Source organism: Gossypium raimondii, chromosome 4 (genome assembly GCF_025698545.1).
Source record: "Gossypium raimondii isolate GPD5lz chromosome 4, ASM2569854v1, whole genome shotgun sequence".
NCBI lineage: Eukaryota > Viridiplantae > Streptophyta > Magnoliopsida > Malvales > Malvaceae > Gossypium > Gossypium raimondii.
In genome coordinates this window covers 33,788,451-33,812,946 of record NC_068568.1, presented here as the reverse complement: position 1 = coordinate 33,812,946, position 24,496 = coordinate 33,788,451, and the positions used below count along the sequence as shown (strand labels likewise).

The 24,496-nt window shown below is 35.8% G+C and overlaps 3 protein-coding genes across 4 annotated transcripts; 1 reads left to right on the top strand and 2 right to left on the bottom strand.

The window, feature by feature from the left end:
- Nucleotides 1-7,397: 7,397 nt before the first annotated feature.
- On the top strand, nt 7,398-14,730 carry LOC105778988 (uncharacterized). Its single transcript, XM_052629530.1, has 6 exons — nt 7,398-7,498; nt 7,903-8,851; nt 8,969-9,027; nt 9,103-9,202; nt 9,300-13,795; nt 14,307-14,730. The coding sequence occupies exons 2-5, from the start codon at nt 7,915-7,917 to the stop codon at nt 13,763-13,765; spliced, it is 5,562 nt and encodes a 1,853-aa protein (XP_052485490.1). The 5' UTR covers nt 7,398-7,498; nt 7,903-7,914; the 3' UTR covers nt 13,766-13,795; nt 14,307-14,730.
- Nucleotides 14,731-14,900: 170 nt separating this feature from the next.
- On the bottom strand, nt 14,901-19,326 carry LOC105779484 (protein GET4). Of its 2 annotated transcripts, XM_012603256.2 has the most exons (12): nt 19,237-19,326; nt 18,826-18,905; nt 18,172-18,250; nt 17,859-17,940; nt 17,349-17,499; nt 16,981-17,071; nt 16,591-16,674; nt 16,103-16,149; nt 15,565-15,693; nt 15,321-15,405; nt 15,157-15,237; nt 14,901-15,086 (listed from the first exon to the last, which is right to left on the bottom strand). In XM_012603256.2, exons 1-12 carry the CDS (start codon nt 19,282-19,284, stop codon nt 15,078-15,080), a joined length of 966 nt encoding a protein of 321 aa, XP_012458710.1. In that variant the 5' UTR covers nt 19,285-19,326; the 3' UTR covers nt 14,901-15,077. The 2 variants fall into 2 exon arrangements, with proteins under 2 accessions (XP_012458710.1, XP_012458709.1); XM_012603255.2 differs by lacking the exon at nt 14,901-15,086 and having other exon boundaries at nt 15,093-15,237.
- Nucleotides 19,327-21,199: 1,873 nt separating this feature from the next.
- Nucleotides 21,200-22,947, bottom strand: LOC105780497 (hypothetical protein). The gene is made up of 3 exons (XM_012604873.2): nt 22,682-22,947; nt 21,922-22,264; nt 21,200-21,464 (listed from the first exon to the last, which is right to left on the bottom strand). The coding sequence occupies exons 1-3, from the start codon at nt 22,831-22,833 to the stop codon at nt 21,399-21,401; spliced, it is 561 nt and encodes a 186-aa protein (XP_012460327.1). The 5' UTR covers nt 22,834-22,947; the 3' UTR covers nt 21,200-21,398.
- Between the last annotated feature and the right edge of the window lie 1,549 nt (nt 22,948-24,496).

Here is a 24,496-nt window from a genome sequence, read left to right as displayed (position 1 = left end):
AATGCAGGTGGAGGCAGTTCTCATGTGGAGACATCCCTTAGAATGGGGAACTCGTTACCCCAAATATGCAATATACATTCTAGCATGTACACCTTGTCAATATATTATTCAGCATTCAAATTGAAGTTTGCACACACTACAACGACATGCGCACACAAGTACCGAAGGGTCTAGAACTTCCCACACTCGCACCGCTCATTTCAGAGATCAATTCCTAAGAACCTATCTGGGACCCCGCACGAAGGTTGATGTACTTTGTCATCTACAAAGTTTCCAAGTTTCAAGAATATAGTTCTACATTTATCAACTTCGCTCTCTGAGCATTGTCATTCATGGCATTCCTAACTTCTTTCACATACACGTGCCTCGCCTCCATTTGCTTAACTTGTCTCAACCCCATTCTTGGCATAAATGTTGTCAACCTGTAGAACGTAGCTGAGAAAACAACTGAATTTGGCATATGACGTGTACGCTTCAATACAGAGTTAACCGCTTATTTCCATGGCTCCATACTACCCAACCACTACCGAAACAAAGTATTTGTTTGACCCTCTATATCAGCCTCAAGCCTCCCAACCTTGTAACAACCCATCCAGCAAAGCCTTAGTGGCTGGATACTGTTTAGGTAGATAAGACAAATGAGATAAGTTTCGAATATGTATAGTGTTAGAACTAGACTAAGTATAGGAACCCTTCTTAAGCACGTCTATGACGCCTTGATGTTGGTGAACACTAGGTTGGCACATAGTGACCAAGAAGTGTGTCTGGTAAGGAATGCCTTAGTAGTAAATCTCTGATAAGGAATACCTTTGTGGTAATTTGTAAGGAGACGCCTTTGTGGCATAACCTAAAAAAAGTACCTTGGTGGTAATTTTCGTACAAAAATGTCTTCATGGCAAGATTCTAAAAGGAAAACCTCTGTGGCTATCTTTGGAAATGAGTGCTTTTGTGGCAATATTCTAAAAAGAAAGTCTTTACGGCTATCTTTGGAAAGAAATGCCTTCGTGGTGAAATCTAAAGAACAAATCTCATGATGACCATATAAAGATAACACCTTTGGGCAGACACTGAATGAATGATGAACCTCGTATAGTTACAATGGATGAATAGAAAGGCTAGTGTGCACTACAGTATGTGGCGAGGCAAAGATATGAGTTAAAATAAGAATAGAGAGTGCACTAAAGTAATGAAGATATGGGCAAATTCTGATATAAATATTAGGCGCAGTCTACCCCGCCCAAAGATAATGATAAGACTAGTAAGTATGGAATAAGTTATTAAGTCTGATGATAAGGTAAGTGGAGAGGTTCAGAATTATGTAAAGGTAAGAATTAAAAAAGGATATAGAAAGTAAAAAAGAGATGTTAAGTATAGTACGCACAAGAAAAGGAAACTGATTTTGAAGAAAGAAAGATGGTAGCCTCAGTATTGTACTCACCAAAGAAGAAAGAAAGGTCAAGAAATAACATATGCAATGTAGAATGAATGAAAAATGTACTTTAAGGTTTAGCTCACTAAGTTCTTACGAATTTACAAAAGTTGTTTCTATTTTTAAGTCTATAAAGGAATGTTTGCCTAGAGACAATGCCAGAGCTATGCTAAGAAAGCGGTGCGCTAGACTATTATGCATACAGAAGAAAACAAATGGCGTGTCAAAGTCTGCGCTAAAGTTCATTAAGTAGTATCCCAAAGAATACCCAGTAGACTAAGAGATAAAGTAGGAAAGTTTGAAATCTTATTCAGCCGTAGCAATAACCATCCATTGTATTTTTACAAGAAAATCTGTAATAACTATAGATAGTAGTTTGTACATAGGAGAAAGGTTAATGTAATAGTACAATGTACGCCTTAAGAGATTTTTTTACACTTATAGATACATTTACAACAATGAATAAGAAAGAAAAGTTTTAAGTTACATCCGTATAAAGTGTCACACTTAATATTTGGATCTGGTAGATCGGGTCGAATTGAGGGCGTTACAAGCCTGTGCTTGAAATGATATGGTTCTAGCTCATACTTTGCATATGTACTCGAATATGACACGTTATAATTCCTTTTAGTTTGTAAAAGTGCTTCGAATTATTTTAAGAATAAAAAACTAAAAATTAATTTTTACCCGTGTTCACGAGTTGTTTGTGCCAGTCTTTATTCTTGTACTATCGGTGGAAGTTGACGGCAATGTGGCATATGCAGTAGACGGATCTCCATGAAACCCCGGAACACTTAATCGCGATAACTAGTCCCTTTGATATGTCGAAAATAATGCAAACATTGTCTTGCCTAACAACATGCATCTACAAGTTGGTCAAGAAAAATTACCATGATTCGAAGTTCTCGGAGTCCACGATGACAAAGACGATGGGTAGTACGTTCCTATTACCGTCTTATGCAACCGCAATTAGAAGTGTCTACGTATATTTACCATAAAGCCAAGTACCATCAACTTGCATTAGCAGCTTGTAGTGTGAGAAAGCCCTAACATATGGATCAAACGTCAAAAACAAGCGATGGAAAATTCTTCTCCCCGATTGTAGTTCGTCCTTCGGGCCATAACAAGGCAACGTCTTCAAGTTGACGACAATACCTGACACCTACTTCTACATCATAGATATCCACCATTGCAGTTCATTGTATGACGCATCCTAATCACCATAAAACTGCTACATGGTCATCTATTTGGCCTACCATGCTTTTTTGTACGACACCCTAGATTGGAACCAGGCTTGCATGTCGTCAATCAAGATCGGTACAGGAATGATGGGCATGTCTTTCACCAGTTGCATGATGCAGTTGCAGATTATTTTCGCATCCAGTTTGCAATGGTCTTGCATCATATGTGCACCAATGCATGTATGAGGCCTTTCTAATTCTCAGATTGTCCATAGTTGAGTCCTTTATATAAATACTATTTGAACCCGCTAATTGCACCCTTCTTCAGCCCTCAAACATTCCTTAACACATAATGTCGGTGTAGACTTTGTGACATTGTAGTCCACCGACACCTTCATGTTGTACTGCTTGATGGCAAATACACAGCCAACCTTATTCTCGAACTATTGCCCTATGAACAACCCTTCAAACTCTAAATCTACCGCCAACCAGTGAGCAAGTATTATACTTGGGTACCCAGGGAATTCGGGTGCAAGTGTCGCATCAGGGTCTACTAATCTGTCGTAATTTGATACATCAAATTAGGCTCTCTAAACATAAGGAGCTTATTCTCAAGTAATTTAAGTTTTTTTTAAATGTTTTTGTTGATTTTGAGTTTTATCATTAATAATTTTTTATTAGTTTTAAGTCATTTTTAGACCCAAATTGGCCAATCATGTCATGGGGAACCTAATGAGTTGATTGAGTGTTGTAGGGAGTCGGCGGTGGGCCGAACATAAAGAAAACATCACCTAGAATGGGGTATCGCAATATCGAAACATGAAAGTTGTGATACCCTTTATAGTGCTGAAATAAAGAGAATCGAGGTCAGCAGCAATGATATCGCGATACTGAGCCATCCTAAGACCATCCATTTCAAGACTGTTATGGGTATTGCAATACCCAAGCACGATACCACTATCTGATAGGTGAAAAAACTACAAGGGAAATTTTATGTCCAATAAGCTTAAGCCTATATTTCACTTAAGGGCAAAATTATCATTGTTAGGTTAAGTGTTAGTAGGCTATAAATACAAATTTATAAGCCTTTCATTTCAGATTTTGTTGGATGAACATTTCTTCTTAAGTTTTCATAGTTTTAGGTAAGGATTTTCTTTCTTTTTCTTTTTCTTTTCTTTTTTCTTTTTAGAATAGATTTTATTTTTATTGTTTCTTTTCTTCCTCATTGTCGAAGACTATGTAAAAGGGAGATGATCAAACTCTTGGGTTTCATTCAATTTTCATAAATCAAATGAGCATTTCTCAAACTCTTTACTCTTATTTTATGCTTACCATGTGTTTGATAAAATGCTTGTTAGAAATTGAAGTTTAATTATGTGTTAAATTTGTTGATGGTTGGTTGATTAGTTATTTGCTAGTCAAGTTAATGTTTATGTTTGATATATTGATTGTTCAATTATATCAAAATGCTTAATTCACTAGAATTGAAACCTCTAATGGAAAATCTAGATAAATAAGACCGAAATGAGAGTTCAATATAATTGTGCCAAGTAGTGAGACCAAGAGGAGACCTATATGCTTAGGCGAGACTGAGAGCAGAACCTATGTGGTATGTTTTAGTTTAGGATAAGACCGAGAGGAGATTCTTAGCTAAGAGTGACAATAAATATAATCGGCATAGATTTATTAGCTTAGTTAATGATTAGCGAATCAATCGACCATCGGTTTATCATTTACATTTTTTAAAACAACAAGGAAGAAAATTAGATTAGTTAGTTTAATTGATAATTTAAATTTCGTTCATAAACAATTTTTTATTTGAACTTGTACTAATAATTTTTGACTCGATTAGATTAATAATTGCTTAACTTATAATTAACTTGATAAGCACATTTATCCACTTGGCAATCCTTTAGGTTCAAACCTTGGTATACTCGAGTGTCCCATTGACACTACAAATATTACAACTGACACTATACATTTCCAGTTAAAACCACACTTTTAAATTACTTTATAAAATTATTTGTTTTTCTATGTATGCCGCATGCGAGCATCTACGCTCAACATGTGGGCCTCAAGGTCATTCCGTATAATAATGCCACGACTCAGGTTCTCGATCGAAAGGGGGTGTACATCTTCACCTTCCTCCATGCCTTCATCGTCGATATTGTCTAGGACCTCATCCAAATCGAGGTCACTAAAATTTTCACCATCATGATGAGAATGATCATCATTATCGGACCTTTCTTCACCATCTGTATTGGTGTCTATCACCTCCGGATGTATCTTTAGACGAGGACCCGAGATAGAGTTGTTATACGAACTCCCACCATAGTTTGGATTTTCGGGCCATTGTGGTGTCCCTTCACAGTCTAACTGATCTGCCCATTCGACATTGAAATCAAAGTCAAACCCATGATGTTGACTTATTTGTGTGACATTTTGAACGGGCTCTAAGTCGACTAACTGAGCGAACAACTCAACTAGTTGGGGTGACGTTCCCAGTCGACTAATAAATTACGAGCATAGTGGTTAGGTCATCATCATCTACAAGTTCCATCTCCGTAAATTTCAACGGATCTGAGGAAATTGGAAATTTGTAAAATAATCTTGACATTGTCATCCGACAACGAAAAGTTATTTTTGCATTGATCTTTCATTTCACTTCTTCCATCTTTATAGTCTTATTGAATCTCATCCTTACTTTATGATGACCTTTGAATATAAAATCAACTTTAGTTGATGGTAGAATTGCCCCATCGAACTGAACATATACCAAAAACATTTGGCTATTCATCTTCTATACAATTTGTTTTCTCTTCTACTTAACACAAATCTTTTTTTTCTTTTTTTTTTCTCTCTATCTCTCTCTTAAAGAGTTAATGCAAGAAAAACTTCAACAAAATTCAGTTATATAGTGGGTGATGGCACCATAGAGCCTGTCGGCACCAATAAAATTTTTTTTAAAAAAATTCAGACACTGGTGCCGCCACACAGCTTGGCTGCACCTAAAAAAATTCAATTTTTTTTTTAAAATCACCAGTGCCGCCAACAAGAACGGTGGCACCAAAATTTTTTATTTAAATTTATTTGGTGCAGTCAAAGAGAACGACGACACCTATTAAATTATTTTTCTTTTTTCTTTTTTCTTTTTCTCCCAGAATACTTGTATTTTTAATGAGTATGTAGAAAAATACATATTGGTGTTGCCAAGGGGAATGGCGACACCAAAAAATTTATTTTTTTAAACGACTAATCATTAGGTCATAATTACGGGTGGTGCCGCCAATGGGTAATGACGGCACCAGTGTGCACTGTATAGAATGGGTCATTCTCGTATAAGATTTTACATTTGAGTCACTTTTATAATTAATCAATTCTTTTGAGTCAGTTTCAAAAAAAAAACCGATAGTTTGATTCGGGTATTAATTGAGCCGACTATTTGAACCCCTTAGCTCAGTTAGCCAGGCCCTTTTGGGAATATGAAACATCAAACCAACTTTCATTTCCTTATCAAAGACTACCTTCCGCTAAACGATAAAAAACCTAACCATCTAGTAGTTGAACCAATCAAATCGATTGAATAGAATAATTAGTGGTTTAATCGGTTTAACAATTGGTATGATTATTAAAACACTAAAATTTATATAAACTGCTTTTAATTTTTAAATGATGATGTGGCATATAATTGTACTTTTATATATTTTCAAGTTCAAAAATCAAAATAAATTTAGTTACTAAATTTAAATACCAAAATAAATAAAAATATACAAATACTAAAATTTTAAAAATTAAATATCATTAAATTATGTAGGTAAAAATCAAAATAAGATTTAAATTATTTGATAGTAATTTAAAATTAAAATGGTACATAAAAGCAAGTAGAGTGGGTATGGGAATGGAACACCAATGTTGGATCACTTTTTTAGTTGTCTATAGAAATTTCTAGCAAAATTATCTCAAAATGTCTAGTAAATGCTTGAAAACCCAACGATAATATGGCACGTACATGACAACAGTGTTATATTGAAAACCAATATATTTTGGTAAGAGAGATGACCAATCACTGAAAAAGTGTAAAGGACAACAACCATAATTTACTTGGGTTTTGTTTGGAATAATATCATTTTTTACTCCTAAACTTAACAACTACATTCATTTTAGTACTTAAACTTTTTTATCTACTTTAATAGCTTAACTTGACAACTTTGGTCCTTGAACTTGAAAATGTAAAAGTTCGATGACATGACACTTTGAGATTTTACCAAATCATCAATTGAAAATTAAAAAACTTATAAAAATTTTCAAATGATGACGTGATATAACTTAGAATGTCACATATAGTGTTCTAATAATTAGACCAATGGTTGAATCAATAAAACCATTGATTCCGAATTCAATCGGTTGATTGGTTCAACTGTTAAATAAAAAATAATTACAAATTCATAAAATATTTTAAAAAAATTGATTTAATTACTGGTGTTTGTCCTATTTTTACTAGTTTCGAGCAGTTTCATATTCAACCAATTCGACCCCCTTGTATGTGTTAGTCCACTAGTCGATTCTCGATCTAATTAGTCTGACTGGCCAATCCAGTTGTATTTCAAGAACAATAATCATATCATCAAATCTTGACGGAATCCAAGTTAAGGACCAAAAATGGATCTAATTTAGGTACTAAAGTGAAAAAAAAAAGGAATAGATACCAAAATGGACTTAATTTCCAAGTTCAGGGGCCAAAATTTATATTATCCCTTTTGTTTATTGTCTATGGATCTCTTAAATAAACCCTCCATTCTCTCTTTGGTACTTTTTTTTTCTTCGCTCTTTCAGAACTCAAATCATCCTCAGGCCCTCTTCAGTTTTCTTTCCAGGAGGTTTTTCAAAGGTAGCCGTAAATTCTTCACCTTTAGATCTTATCTCTTTAGTTTATGAAATAAAGAATTCATCATGTTTTTCCTTTCATTTCTCCTACGATTTCTCAGTTTGAAGGTGGCTTTATTTTTGTTTCGGTTTTTGTCATTAGGGTTCATCAGATTTTCCACTTTTTTTCCTTCTTTGGAAAGTTTAAATCCTGGAGCTTCTCTTTCGATGATTTTGAGTAATACCCAGATTTTTTTTTATGGATGAAACTAAGGAAATAGTTTGCTTAGTGAAACAGTTGCTGAGTTCTTTTATCACTATAATTTATATGGTCTGAAAATGTTATTTTATCAGTTTCTGTTTTTTCTTTTTTCTTCTATATATTTCACTCTTGGAGCTTTAATGTTGATGATTTTGGAAAATACCCAGATCGGTTATTGAATGGATGAAGCAAAAGAGAAGGGTGATTCCGTGAGTATTGTTTCAGAATCTTCAGTAACTGTTAGTGAAACTGTGGTTGAAACAATGGCTTGTGAGGATCAAATTCGGATTGAGGAAGGAGGTGAAGCGGGTCGTGATAATGGAGATGAGGTAACTGTGGAGGTTTTGGATTCTCATGTTCATATTGATGGGGGAGATGGAGAGACAGTTCAGGCTAGTTCTATTGGTGAAGCAGTTCGTGGTCATGAAGAGTCCAGTAAAGTTGGTTTGGAGGGTAACTTAAGAACCTTAGATAGTGACTGCCATGCGGTGGATGGTTTGGGTTCAAGGAATGAGGTTTCAGGTGGTGAAGGCAGGGCTCAGAATGAGGTAAATGGAGGTGTGGTTCGGTCTTGTTCTAATGATGTAATTTGTGGTCATAATGAGTCCGATGAAGTTGGTTTGGAGGGTAATCCGAGTACCTTAGATAGTGAAGGTGGTGCAGCCAGTGATTTGGGTTCAAGGTATGAAGTTTCAGGTGGTGAAGCTAAGGCTCGGAATGAGGTAAATGGAGCCAGGGTTTTGGGTTTCAGTGCACCTGGTAATTCTTCAGGTAAGAACACAGAGCAGTCTAGCGGAATTGATGAAGGTGGGGGAGATTTGAATCAAGCTACAGAGACAGGTAAAGTTGGTAATTTGGATGGTAATGAAGTGAATCATGAAAACCAGAAACCAGTTGTATGTTTGTCCGCTGCATCTGAAGATTCAGGCATACAAAATAAAATTGTTGAGGAAGCTGCAATGGCAATCGATGAGGAATATTTGAATGCCTTAGATGGTGCTCATGAAACTATATCTGAACCGATAAAGAAAGCTCCAAATGACAATGTAGATGCCACATCCTTGAATGTCAATACACTGGTTACTGCTGAATGTGTTCCCACTTCTGAAGCTAAAGGTATGAAAAATTGAAAATTAGTGCTTTTGAATATAATTTGAAATTTAAAGTTGAAGAACAGCCATGAAGTTTGAGATTAGGTGTCAGCACTGAAAATCTCAAACATTATATATGCAGATCCGGTCTATTCGTGTCAGTCAACGGAATCGATTGTCGAAGGTCGATTAGACGAGAAGGTACTTCCAAGTTCGGTTAAGTCTGATGGTACAAATATGCATCTTTGAACCAGCCTGATTCATCGTCTTTTGCAGGTTAGTTCAGACATGGAGATCGACAAGCAAGGTACTGAGTCTGAGAAACAGCAGATGGAGGTTAATACTCCTTACCTAAGCAACAAAAACCATGATACAGGTGTAGTTGAAAGAGTTGATTTTTTATTCTTATTTTTAATTTTTTTTTTTTTTTTGGTTCGGACAATGTTGATTTGGTCAGGGTTTATCTTGTGCAGGTAGTGTCAAATGCTTAAAACCTGAGCCAGTTATTGACGGAGGAGAAGGAGTTGATTTAAGCATGGGGGAAGCAATGCTTGCTGAAAAGCAGGTTTCCGATGCTAAAGATGTCGGTTTTGATGCAGAGCAAGATGTTGAAGTTGAGAAAATGGGTGTTAGCCCTAAAAATTGTGATGCAAGTGATGTTTCTGAACCATTAGGTCATCAAATGGATGTATTTGTTGGTAGTGGTGAAGGTGAAGTCCCAAAAGTCGATAACAATGTTTTGAACCAAATATCTCCTGCTGTTGCTTCTGATAAGGAGTTACAGTGCTCGGGAAATGATGATCCATTAGCTAAAAATGTGGTTTTTGAGGATGATTCAAGTGTAGGGAAAGAAATGAATGTTGAAGATCAAGTTACTAGTGATGAACCGGATTGTTTAGAGCAAGTGGGAGAAATGGAAGTCGTAGAACATGATAGTGATTTTGACCAGCCAACCAATATAGATGAACTGACTGTTAAACAGACAGCTCTCAAGTCCGTGAGTGGCTTAAAGGTGCATCAAGCTAAGTACCAGCAACTTCTGTCCGAGGAAGAAGGTGGATTTTCAGTTTCTGATTTAGTCTGGGGTAAGGTCAAGAGCCATCCATGGTGGCCAGGACAGATATTTGATCCTTCTGATGCTTCGGAGAAGGCAATGAAGTATCAAAAGAAGGATAGCTTTCTGGTAGCATACTTTGGGGATCGAACATTTGCTTGGAATGAACCGTCTGTTTTGAAGCCATTCCGAACGCATTTCTCTCAAATAGTGAAGCAGAGTAATTTAGAATCATTCGAGAATGCAGTCAATTGTGCTTTGGAAGAATTTTCTAGACGGGTCGAGATTGGTCTGGCTTGCCCTTGCATGCCGAAGGATGCCTATGACAAGATAAAATTCCAAAAAGTTGAGAATGCGGGAGTTCGGGAAGAATCAAGTTTAAGAGACGGTATTGATGTATCTTTAAGTGCTAGTTCTTTTGAGCCTGACAAATTAATTGACTATATGAAAGCATTAGCGGAGTCTCCATCCAGTGGGGCTGATCGACTCGACCTTGTGATTGCTAAAGCTCAATTGTTGGCATTCCATCGTTTAAAAGGTTATCATCAGCTGCCTGAATCCCAATTTTCTGAGGAGAAAACGCTTGAGGTAGTTGAGTGTGCCACTCCTATGGATACGGATGGTGAGCAAAAATCTGAGGCTTCGAAGACTCGGAGATCTTACCTTAAACGGAAGCATAATCTGAAGGATGGTTTGTATCCTAGTAAAAAGGAAAGAAGCTTATCCAAATTAATGAGCGAGACATTTGATTCTCCTGATGGCGAAATCGGGTCTGATGTGATAGGTAATAAGCCCCCTTCATCATCATTTAGCAAGAAAAGAAAAGCCATTGATTCCTCAGAAGAATCCGTGATGCAGGAAGGGAGGAAGACAACTAAAGGGTCTCTAAGCACACCTCATTTCCCAAAGCCTTCCTTTAAGATTGGTGAGCGTATTAGTAGAGCTGCAAGCCAAATGACCGGATCCCCATCGATTCTAAAGTCCGGTGGTGATAGGTTACACAAGCTTGATGGTGGCTGTGAAACTCCTGCTACATGTGGATATGATGTTCCTGTTGATAATCTTGAGGATGCCGAGCGAAAGAGGACAGATATTTTGACTGAATATTCATCACTTGACGAGTTATTGCTGCAACTTCACTTAGCAGCATGTGATCCGATGAAAAGTTGCAATTCTCTTAATATTATTATTAGCTTCTTCTCGGATTTTAGAGATTCAATAGTTCTGGATCGACTTTCTGGAGACAAAGCAGTTGGGAAAAGGAAGAAGTCGCCAAATTCTATCATTGGTTCTTCTGAAACTTTTGAGTTTGAAGACATGAGTGACACTTATTGGACTGACAGGATAGTCCAAAACGGTTCTGAGGAGCAGCCATCACTGGGAACCAGTAGGGGACAATATCAATTTGTGCCTGTCGAATTAGATAAACCAATTCAAAAAGTCCGTAAGTCTCGAAAGCGATATTCTGATACCAGTTATGATTTGACAGCACAGAAACCCCCTGGCTATGTTGATGAGAGGGCCCCAGCAGAAATTGTTATGAGCTTTCCCGAGATCAATTCTGTTCCTTCAGAAACAAAGCTAAATAAGATGTTCAAGCACTTTGGACCATTAAAGGAATCCGAGACAGAAGTTGATCGTGAAACCCGCCGTGCCAGAGTTGTTTTTAGAAGATCATCTGATGCAGAAGTTGCTTACAATAGTGCCGGGAAATTCAACGTCTTTGGGCCAGTGTCTGTAACTTATCTACTCAACTACACTATTTCTGAATCATTTAAAGCTTCACTGTATGCTCCGACCCTAGCTGAGGAGAATCTATTCATTGCTTCAGCCCCTTGTGGGGACCATGCACTTATTGCCCCAAGCTTAGGTGAGGAAGCTTCATTCATGGTTTCAACCCTTGGTGAGGAAACTTTACCCATTGCTACATCGTTCCATGAGGAACCTTGGTTCATAGCCTCAACTACGGGTGAGGATACTTCAGCCATTCCCACGACCTTAGCTGATGGAACTTTGGTTGTTGCTACAACCATGTATGAGAAAACATTACCTGTTACCATGACTGCAGGTGTGGAAACAATGGCTGTTGCCGCAAATGTAGGTGAACAATCATTGCCTGTTTTCGCAATCATTAATGAGCAAATGTCAACCGCTCCTGCAAGCCTGGTTGAGGAAGCTTCACTTTCTCACTTAACTTCGAGCAAAGAAACTTCGACCATGACCACAACCTTGCATGATCAAACTTCAAGCATTGCTACCTTCAATCCAGAAATTCCTAGTGTTCCTGCCACTGTGGGTGAAGAAATCTGTACCATTCCCACACCCTCGGGTGAAGAAACTTGTAGCATTCCTCCAAACTTGGATGAAGAAACTACTATCCGTCCAATGACCTTGGCAGAGGAAACCCCTAGCATTCCCAGAACCTTGGGCGAAGATGCTCCATATGTCCCTGCAGCCTTTAGTGAAGAAGCTCCAGCAGTTTCTCTGACTTTCAGCGAAGGAACTCATACCCTTCCCGGAACATTGGATCGTGAAACTAAGACCGTTCTTACAACTGTGTATGAGGAAACAACCATTCCTGCAACCTTAGGTCAAGAAACTCCTACCTTTCCTGCAACCTTGGGTGAAGAAACTTGTAGCACTCCCTCAACCTCAAGCGAAGCAGATCGAAGCATTCCCACTAACCTGGCCGAAGAAACTCGTGCCAATCCAGTGACCTCGGCCGAGGAAACCCCCAGTACTCCGGAAACCTTGGGTGAAGAAAGTCCATCTGTTCCTCTGTCTTTCAGTGAAACTCCTGCCATTCTTCCATCATTCAGCAAAGAAACTCCTACAATTCCTCATCCTTTCAGTGAGGGAACTCCTACTGTTCCTGTAACATCGGGTCCGGAAACTCAGACCATTTCTACAACCATGGGTGAGGAAACTACAACCATTCCTGCAAACTTGGGTGAGGAAACAACTGCTACTGAAACCTTGCACGAGGAAACTCTCGCTGTTCCTACAACTTTGGCTGAGGACAATCTGACTATTATTGCAAAATTGGATGAGGAAACTCCAATGAATCCTAAAACCTTGGATGAGGAAACTAAAACGAGTTCCACAAACTCAGCTGAGGAAACTTCGACTACTCTCACAACCTCAGGTGTGGAAACTCCTACCATTCCTGGAATGTTGGGTAGGGAAACTCTGACCATTCCTACTATTATGTGTGAGGAAACAACCATTCCTGCAACCTTAGGTCAAGAAACTCCTACCCTTCCTGCAACCTTGGGTGAAGGAACTCATAGTATTCCCTCAACCTCGAGTGAAGAAAATCATATCATTCCCACTAACCTGGATGAAGAAACTCCTACTGATCCAGTGACCTTGGCAGAGGAAAGGCCAAGTATTCCTGAAACCTTGGGTGAAGAAACCCCAACCGTTCCTCTGACATTCAGTGAAGAAACTCCGGTTATTCCTCCATCATTCAGCGAAGGAGCTACTATTCCTCCTTCCTTCAATGAGGGAAGTCCTACTGTTCCTGTAACATTGGGTCCAGAAACTCAGACCATTCCTACAACCACGGGTGAGGAAACTGCAAACATTCCTGCAACCTCAGGTGAGGAAACTACAAGTGCTCCTGTGACCCTGCATGAGGAAACTCTGGCTATTCCGACAACTTTGGCTGAGAACAGTCCAACTATGACCACAAAATTGGATGAGGAAACTCCAACCAGTCCCACAAACTTAGCTGAGGAAACTTTGACTACTCCCACAACCTCAGGTGTTGAAGCTTCAACAGTTCTCAAAACTAACAGCGAGGAAACATCAGCTGTTTCTACAACTACAGAAATGGAAACTTTACCCCCTGCGGGTGCTGAAAGTGTAGAACCTGCAACTTAATTGCTTTACTGTATTACTTGGAAATTTCAGGTATTACTTTTCTTTTGTATCTGTTGAAAGATTTTAACTTGATGGTGTTAGAATAATTGGAAACTATTTGAGAGCATGGTTTGAGTGATATCTTGCAATCTCATGCACTTAAATCAGTTAATGAATTGTATGGTTTCGTCTTTCAAGTGTTTATTGGTGCTGAAGTGGTCAAAAACTAAATCTATATTACTGTCAAAGGGTAGAAATAGGAGCAGCTGTTCTTTCAGGAGCTTGGAAATTAGATCTCTGGGGTTTAGATAAATGCTTCGAGTTTTACTATCTTTTAATAATTTATTTATGAGGTTGGAGTGGATTCTTAAAGGAAGTTCATCTTCAATGTATCTCTGGGTCCAAAGTACAGAAACCTACATGATTGCTGCATCATGCACATTTACCATATATCGGTGTTTCCTAAGACAAATGCTTCTCTTTTATTTATCTGCGTTTCTTGGTTTCTCTTTTATTTTATCTGCATTAGTTTTCCGGTTCTCATATTTTGTACTTTTGGCAGAATTGTTGTAGGGGAGAATACGTCCAGTGGTTCTGATATCGGTGTGGGGTTTGGTAGGGATGATTCGAGTTGCCATAGAAGAAAGCAAGCAGGTGGCAGATGGCTCATCTGGTGCAACTCGAGTCTTGTGCTCAGATTCTTTCTTTGGTAGAATTATGCAGTACTGAGTGTATTGCCCTTCACGTGTGCTCCGGCTAGTGTAATATATAATCATTTAGATGATGACCTTTTTCACTGAAGCTAATTCCTAGAGGAGAGGACCCAGAGAATTGTTGAATCAATTCTATTTCTTTCTGCTGCGTAATCATATCCATGTCGTACAAGGGATTATCATGCATTGCATTATATCGAATTATGGAGCCCAGTTCCTGATTATTGTTTTGGTTCCTTGTGAATTTGATCAGTAAAAGCATGTGTTATGATATTTGTTTTTGCTAAAACTTGTTAACCAATGGAATCCATAAATCGGTTCGAGGCTGATGTTCCGCATGTCAATCATCGTTGTGTTTGTCATGTGACCCAAAGTGCTTTGTACGGGTAGCATAGGTTAAATGAACATCGTTACCATAAGAATGCTTATTATAGCTTTCCAAATGAATAATTCGGAGGCAAATTTTGATTTAACCAAAGAATGGATCCATCTTGTTTACAAAGGGTATAACATTAATTAATATTATAAATAAATAGGAAACAATATCATAAATATTTGGAGATGAAAAGGAAATTGCTTCTCTAATCCGAAACTGGAAAGGGATTTGAGCCGACAACTCATCACATCATCTGCACAAGGAATGTTGTTGTTGATAAACAGCTTAAGATAAGATGAGTATTAGTTGGATACATCACTCACCTTCAGCATGTCTCCGAACATATCTTGAAATGGATTTCTACGCTGCACGCCATAGAACTTTTCCGCAATGTCACATACCAACTGAACCATCATGGTTGTGTCAGAACACCATACATCATGTACACTTCAACCCAACCCAAAAGAACAAAATGAAATTGTCGAACCTCATTGAATGCGGGTTCTCGGTCTATGCTAGGCTTGTACTTCACTCTCAATGCATTAAAAAGAGGCAACGTCTCTTTTTCCAACCTGCAAACACATGCAAATAGCCTGAATTTGAAACCTACAACACTAGTAACATAGATTAATATTACCCTTAAAACACCAATTTCCATCAATTAACAAAGTCCAGGTGTATATCAATTTTATTATTCCACAAAATTTCAGCTAATAATAATAATGACTTACGTTAGCAAGAGTAAATTGATAAACTGAATCAAATCAGATACAGGAAATTCCAGCTCCTGGGCTTGCACTTGCTTCTTTAATTCCTCCATAAGGGAACTAGCATCTTGAAGATTACCCATTGACAAATACCTACCATCCCAAAGTAATGTTCCTTCATTACTACACAATTTAAGACTACAAAATACACACTCTTGATTTTATTTCCAGGTTTGAATGATGCAAAGTTGAGAAATAACTAAAATCCCTACCGTTATTGGAATCACTGGAAGAATGATATCTATGTCAACAAACTCGACTTAAGTGTTGGATATGGATATATATCCAATTCAGGTATGTTCAAGTTTTTCCAAGATTTTCATGGATTTGAAGTGTCCTTGGAAGCTCATATTGCCATACCCATGTATGAATATGTGTCAGATATGAGGGTCGAACACGAGTACTTCAAAAGTAAAGTTTGGTATTATTGATTGCTTTTAAAAGTAGAGGCAACAAGAATAGTAAAATTAGAGGTGAGGGGGAAGTTTATCGATGAGCTTACATAAGAATGGCTCGTGCAATGGCTATATCATCTTCACCTGGATAACACTGTACGGTTGAAAAGCTCATCAGTTATGACATTAAATAAGTTTCAGATGAAAAGTAATACCCTTTGATCATTGAGCTCAAACTTGAACCTGAGTGCGTTGATTGAGTTATGCTAATCTTCCATACATTTTTTACAACCAACCCTAATACAACTATAATTTCTTAACTTGAGTTCTGAATTATTTTAGCACTTTACAGATCAAACGATGTTATTTGGACTCGGGTGAGAGTGTCGGATATGATTATGCGTCTCATAAGGGTATGTTTAATTTTTTTTTTTCTGTTTTCCCATGTATTTGGAGGATCAAATCTCCAATCCTTTGTTAGATATGAGTGTGACACGTGTTTTGGGCACCGGTATTTCAAGAAAAATGAATAATTGAAACAATAAAACCTTGAGGTGTATCCATGGCAAGGAGAAAGAAAGAGAAGAAAATTAACCTTGCTCATGAAGTTTACTAAAGTAGTTGCAAACTTCTTTAGGTTGTTTCCTCGAACGAAATGATACGATACTTTGGCCATGTCCTACAAAACAACATTACATGATTGTAGACATCCATACGTATGTTAACTCATGAACAGACCTTTGACCTCGATATAAGGATAGTTTCAAAGGCTTTTGTGGCAGATACTTGCCCATGCATGTATTAGCAGAGCATAAAAAGACCTCAACTAAACTGCCTGATCAACCAGTTCTCAAATGAACTGGCTGGTCCAGTACAATACTTCATGACCCTGATTCATTGCTAGTTGAGCAAGGGAGAAGAACAAATTTGAGATAGATCATTGAAGAAGCAAAAGCAAAGCCTAAATATTTACTTCCAAACCTACCATTTCAGGAGATTCAGAATATATGTACTCGGCCAGCATAGTATGCAGCTGCGGATCACCGTTCTTGTCAGCACCAAACTCTGCAGACCACCTAAAACCCGAAGTAAGAAAAATAGTTCAGGGAAAATAAAGTGCAAGTTTATTATTATAAACAGCCTAATCTTAAGCCTCCACAGGTATTGCAATGTCGCGGTATCTTTTAATCACAATCAGAGAGGCTATGATTCTTCCTATGTTACCTAGACTTGAGTGTAAGTGTAAGAGTAAGTGTTCAATAATCATCAAGAAATGAATAAAAAATAACTCAGACATCTACTATTATGCTGAAACACAAGGTAACTTTAACGGTACAATATAGCAATTCTCACTTTATAGCAGCTTTTAAGAATGAGGAGCAGCCGTGAAGACGTGTTTTTGCTGCCCCAAGAGCTTCGGTAAGTTCTTGAACATCATCTTCTACTGCAAAGTTACTAGGCACCGGAATCTGCGGAAACAGCTTGTAGATTTTCCGAATACGATCTGACGTATACATTTTACCGTAGTTACAAAAACAGAAATAGCATAACCAAACAAACCCGATAACATAATTAATTTTAAGGCTTTTCCTTTTTTATTATTTAAATAAAAGATACTCAAGTCATCGGAATAAGAGAAGAGGGTCCATAAACTCTTCATTACAACCTATGTTACTCTGACTCTTCATAAAGTATCCATGCCCAATACCCATTCAGATGGATATCTAAAAGTGGGTATGGGGATATGATCAACTCGAAAATAATTGAACATACCCAGGTGGAATACATACTCGAGTCTGAGTAACATAAATTACAACCTATGATGATAAGCAAATCAAACTACAAGAGAAGGCATGAACTGACCAAGGATCTCTGGGTCACATGGTATTTTCCCTTTGACAAGGGCATCGACAAACATGACTGCAAGCTCAGACCCACAAGTAACCTGAAAAGATCCGTTTCGTGACTTTGAAGCAACGGATAATGAAGTAAAAGACAACCATAAATAATACCAGCATAGCAGATACCCTCATGGCAATCTCTTAAGCCTTTCAATCATAGAATACTGTTGTCCCGTAAACAGCTAATATATCCTAGGCTTTGCATATAACATTGAGAAAAAAAAAAAACCTTACTAATAAGCTCCGGATAAATGTAAATGAAAGAAAATAATAACCTCCCCGTGCTTCAATTGAAGGCATGCCCCTGAATGAAGCAGATCCAAGGCCTCAGCACATCGTTGAGCAGATACATATCTGAAATAGGTTGTGCATGTTTCATAATCAATGATAAGTCTTTGAAAGAAAAAAGGAAAACATCAACACACCATTCTTATTACCTTTATCCTTATTGCAATATCCGAAATAGAACAAACAATGAAAAGCTATTAATACAGAACCCTGAATTGAAACTGGAAACCAAATATTAATGCAAGCGGCACCCTTAACCTACTCGAGCTTAGACGCCTTATAATCCATCTATAAGTGGATCTACCCCATTAAGCTCCATCTAAGAAGCTAGGCTGTGCATTCGTGTCTAACATATACTTTAACATTGGCATGGCTTTCCCACCCTTTAAATATAAGAAAGACTTGGAGAAATAAGATTTGAACCAACTTATATCCGACATGCACTCGAGTCCTAGTAACATAGACTGGTATACCATTTCCAGCCATTTATACCATGCACTTATAGACTAGATCTAGATAAAAAAAATTTAACGTACTTGTATCCTGCATGCGCTCATGAGTCTGAGTAACATAGACTAATATATCATTTCCGGCTATTTGTACCTCTAAAATTTTATAAATTTGGGAAACTGCAGTCATACCGTGCACTTATAGACTTGTACATCTGCTGAGCTCCGTAGGAATTACCATCGTTTATAACTTTCTCTAATTTATTAATATTCTGCATTTCATATTAAAAAATCAATGCAATTAGGAATTTTATACCATAATAATAAATTCCAATCATATAAGAAATCAAACACTAGAATTTACCACATCTATAATATAAAAATAAAAATAAACCAGAGATCAAAATAACAAAAGGTTCATTTAAATGAAATGTCACACCCAATATCCAATCGCTGTTTTTCTTACAATCAAGGGAAGTCTAGGGGACTAATAATTCAAAATTATCAACTTTTTTTAGCTACCAAGGAAATGATGGATTATTTCCTTTGTTTTTCACCAAAATTGTGTCAAAAAACAATGGTAAAAAGAAGGGGGAAAAGAACCTCTTGAACAGGAGGAAGATTAGCTCTTCTGGGTTTTTCTCTCGACATTTTCTCTCTCACTTAATTTCCACTTTCCATTCTTGAAAGATCTGATTTTCTTTTGTTTTTCCGGTTAAGGAAAGAATCCAAACTAAGGCCTGTTTCAGCAAATGGTTTGGGCCTCCTTATTTCTTATGTTTCTGTTTTATGAAAAAAAAAAAAATGTATTCAGTTATCTCCACTTGGACATGGAGGGATTAAAAGTTCATATTCATATATAGTAAACCTGTAGTTGAATGTCAAGCTAGAATGCAGGTGCTTTTCATTAAGTCGATAATCAAAACGTTTAGTCAGCAGATGTTAGTCCATCTTATGAAAATGAAAAAAGAGGGCATAGTAAGCAGCATAATGCAACCAAGTTCTTCCTTGGAAGTCATCAATGACAGTCATTCAAACTCTTAGTTTCTGTTTTGCACTGCAAATACAAATTGAATGGTGCTAAGCACTGTTATCTCAGACCAATGCCTGATGTTGACAGTGAAGGAAATGGCTGAGGCAAGGCAACATTCAAAACTTTAGAAATATGATCAAGAGACAGTCTAAATTTTCTCCTCTGAATAGTAAGTTTCTAAACTTGTGTTGCAAGTAATAAAATTATAGATAAAAGTCTAAAGGTGTGAAAACGCTTACTTTCAAAGTGTAATTTTCCATAAAAAAAAAGGTGTCATTTAGCAGTACATATAATACAAGTCACAATTGGATAAAAATATTGAATCTGTTTAGACAATATCCAACCCATTTTTAAGTTTATATTTTTATATATTATGGTGTAATGCAAATATTAAAAAATATATTAAATTATGTCGGTTGAAAAATTTAAAAACGAAATATATATAACAATAGTAAAAAGAAATATTAAATTTTGTAAATAAAATTTTAAAATAAACAAATTTGAACATACTTGCATTAACTATTTATAAATATAAATGGCTTGAAGCTCAAATTTGAGAACTATGTAAAGTTTGATATCATATCTAGACATTGGTAAAAATCATCATAGAATAAAAGACTTATTTTATATATATATTTACTTGTTTAAATAATAAATTTATTAATCTAATAATTTTAACATATTAACCAATTTTAGAAATTGATGAGACATGAGCCTCTAAACTTCTTAATTTTACACTTACAACCAGTGGTTAAGTGTTGACACCCACATCCTCCCCTTATAAATCTAATTTTGAAATTGAATAAATTAATCATCTAAAAATTAAAATAATTTAATTCATATCAATTTCAAAAGTGAGCAATTAATGACAATCAATTACGGCATTATAGTAACACATTTAACCTTCAATGTTTATATATACTTTTAACAAATTCAACCTCAATATTTACACAAATATTACGGGATAAATTTATTAAAATAAGACCAAATTGATAATGTGTATACAATTGAACAATATGATGATTAGTCATTAGTTACTTATTTTAAAATTGGCAATAATTAAATTATGCTGATTTATTTAAAAGGAATCAATTTGTTCAATTTCAAAATTAATAACTGAAAAATCCTTTTACCTAAATTTATCAATTATTTACTATATTTAATATTATTTAGCATTAAATATTTAATAAAAATAATTAAATTGATTAAACCTACAAATTAAACCAAAAATTAGTTAAATTGGTTAATCCAACAAATTAAACCAAGAATATATTTTGTTTTATCAGTTTTAACCTCCAATCAAGTTGAGCATTGCTTCTAAAAAATAGTTTTAGAACAAAAAATGCTTTGTAAGAACACTTTTTTAACCAAAAGCAAAAGCAGAAAATTTTAACTTTTGCTCTTGCTTATGCTTTGGGTTAAAAAAGTGTTCTTGCAAAGCGCTTTTTTTTATCTCAATAACACTTCTGAGAAACACCGCTAAACTAAGGCTTAGTGTCTACCCACAACGTTATGAAAAATGAAAATACAAGCTATAATTAAATCGAAATTTTTATAGACTTAAACTTTAAGCTCCAATATTTTTTTTTAATCGTTTCATCATGTAGATACATCACATTATAACATCAGGTATGAAAAACTAAAACGCAAAATCAACATATTTGATAGTGTTGGAAAGTTTTCACTCTCCAAAATCACATCTCTCAACATCTTCGGCATCGGATGAACAACGCTACTCATCAATTGAAAAGATGACTCCGTTTTCCTTCTTGAACACATGTGTTGTATGATCCACCACCTATTTTATTCACAAAACACTCATAAATACAGACAATTCTATCCCTTACATTCTTAAAACATACCTTACTTGGACTTGGGTGTCAATGTTAAACACGGATATAATATATATATATATATATATATATCTCTTCCACGGGTATGTTTAATTTTCATATCTCAATTGAGCCAAATCCTTGTATCTATGCTTGAACATGTGTCGAGGACAGATATTGGGTACTCGAGTATTTCAGGGAAAAAAAAGAATCAAAGTAATACAGTATACCTACCTCCAGTACTATAGCTCATAACCACACTCATTCCAGCAAAGATGATTAGGTTATTTATCCAATGAACATCTAAAAGCTAATTCTCTTAGTGAAATTCAAGACTTGTGATGCAAGCTACAGTTTTGAGTGAGTGTTGGACTTAGCTGAAAAAGATCAAAGAGAGAAAGGTTTAAGAGCACAAGAACTCACATTGGTATTGCTTAGCTCTAAGTTGTAGAAGTCCATAGCATCGGCTTTAAACAAAGGCCCGGCGTGCCATGTTCCACGATTAAGTTTGATAAACTTAGGACCTGCAATTCTAAAAACATGAACATTGTCAATGGCCGGAGGCACGTAGAAATGACCACAACGAGACTGCACCGCTATCTTCCCTTTCTCATTCTTAACTTCTTCCGAGTCCACCAAGGAAGGCTTAGCAATTCCGAGATACCAAACATGACCCCCTATAGATCCAAGGCATTGTGTCACACTGGCATGATGCGTAATCGTTGAAAACTTGAGCGGCCGGTTCTGAAGGTTCATGATGTAAAACCTAATACAATTGCATTGGGAAGTCAATACATAGAAAAGAATGTGAGTAAACAACCAAGACTTAAAGCTAAAATACCAAATCTGTAGCAATGATTAAAACCAGTAACTCAAGTTGTGCTACTCGATGTCAAGTTGGATTGGAATTATCAAAAATAACATCAAGTAGGGAATTTCTCCTCCTCCAAACTAGACAATTAGTACACTCCATTTACCATGTTATCAGGTTCCTCTGATTGAAATAACCTAAAAGACTAGACAACTGCAATTAGTATGAATTTTAATCCGAAAAGAGAAAAAGGTTCAAAACCCAATAATTGAAATCCCATAAAAATCCCCAAGCATGTAAGAAAAACCACAAAATAATCGGACAAAAACATAAACTTGTAACAGAAATAGATAAAGAAATGAAAAATTAAACCTGGGAATTCCTTTGGAAAGGTCTAGCTGAGCATCAGTCGGACCGAATTCTTCTCCGTCTGGGGATGCTTCAATGACTTGTCCGAATTCTTTGAAGCTTTCTGGGGTTGCTTCTATTGGCTTTAACTTTATTACAGTCAGTTCTGATTCCATTCCTGGTTTCTCAAGCTTCAATTTTCAGTTTGGGGAAAGACTTATATTTTGCAATTTATTATGATTTGGTTTAGCAAAAAATAAAGAACTAAGTGATGAAGAGGAAAGGAAAATATAATCTGAGGGCCTTTTTATTTTATTTTGTTATAATAATTATCCATCCAGTCATTCTCTTTTGGCTTCTACTACCAGCTAACCTCATCTTTTGTTTTCTTATAAAATCATCCTTTTCTTTGGAAGATTCTCCACCCGTCTCAAAAATGTTTTGAGTAAAATAATTAAGCCTACTTTTTGGTATTAGGTAGGGGTGAGCATTCGATTGAATCGAATCGAAAATTTTCGAGTTAATCGAGTTTTCGAATATCATTTTATCATCCTAACTTTATTTGAAGTTTTCTCGAATCGAGTCGAGTGAGATAGAATTCGAATCGAATCGAATCGAATATATTTGTTCGAGTTAAATTTTAAAAAATAATTTTGGGTCCTTGTAACCATTGTCACCCATCGTAATAAAATTTGTCCACCTTAATCAAATTTTTTATTAACTTACATCACTTCATAATTTATTTATTAATTTTTATATCTTGGTTAGCTTCTTTGCTTGCTTAATTGTTTCAATTATCTTGATTCTTGTCACTATGTATTTTAGAATAAAATATATATTAAATGTAAGAATATAATTTTTAATAAAAGTTATTTTAAAAATAAAATGTGAAATTGATACCAATATAAAATTTTAACACGAATATTTTATGGCATAATTAATAATTCAATTTTAATATAAATATTCAATATGACTAAACAATTCAATAATATAAATAATATAAAATGTGAAATTTAATTTAATAATATAAATAGTAGATATAAATAAAATTATTACTATTTATGTTTAGTGATTTTTTTGGATAATTTTGATTTTTTATTTGAGAGTAAAGGGTGAGAAATAAAAGTTTAGGGGAAAAATAAAAAGTTTTGGGGAGTAAAATTTTGGAGGGAAAATATTAAAAAAAAATTAGAGGGGGGAGGGTTTGAGATAGATGGGAGGTGGGATGGGAAGGGAATAAAAGTTTTAGGGGAAAAGTGGGAGGGAGTAAAAATTTTGGGAAAAAATAAAAGGTTTCGAGGGTTTTTGGGAGTAAAATTTTGAGAAAAAATAAATGGGAGAGTAAAATTTTGGTGGGAAATAGATTTTGGGTAGATTTGGGGGTTGAGAGGGGAGGAGAGTAAAAGTTTTGAGGGGAAAGTGGAAAGGAGTAAAAGTTTTGAGGGAAAAGTAAAAAGGTTTGGGAGTTTGGGGTAAAAATGTAAAATATTATATTCGAATTATTCGAATTATTCGAGTTATTCGAATTCGAAAACTCAACTCGATTCTAACTCGAAATTTGAAAAAAAATTCGAGTTGATTCGAATAACTCGATTAACTCGAATAATTCGATTCGTTTAACTCGAATTTTAAATTTTTTTTCAATTTTTTTGAGTTGAATCGAGTTTTGCTCACCCCTAGTATTAGGTAAGATTGTTTTGGCTCATGTCTGGCTTGTTCCGACCCAAATATGCAACAAAAAAAAACTTATTGTTTTTTATTGTTTTGTTGTTATTGTCTTGTTGTTTTTCACTATTTTGCTACTATTTCACTATTATATTGCTATTATTTTATTGTTAT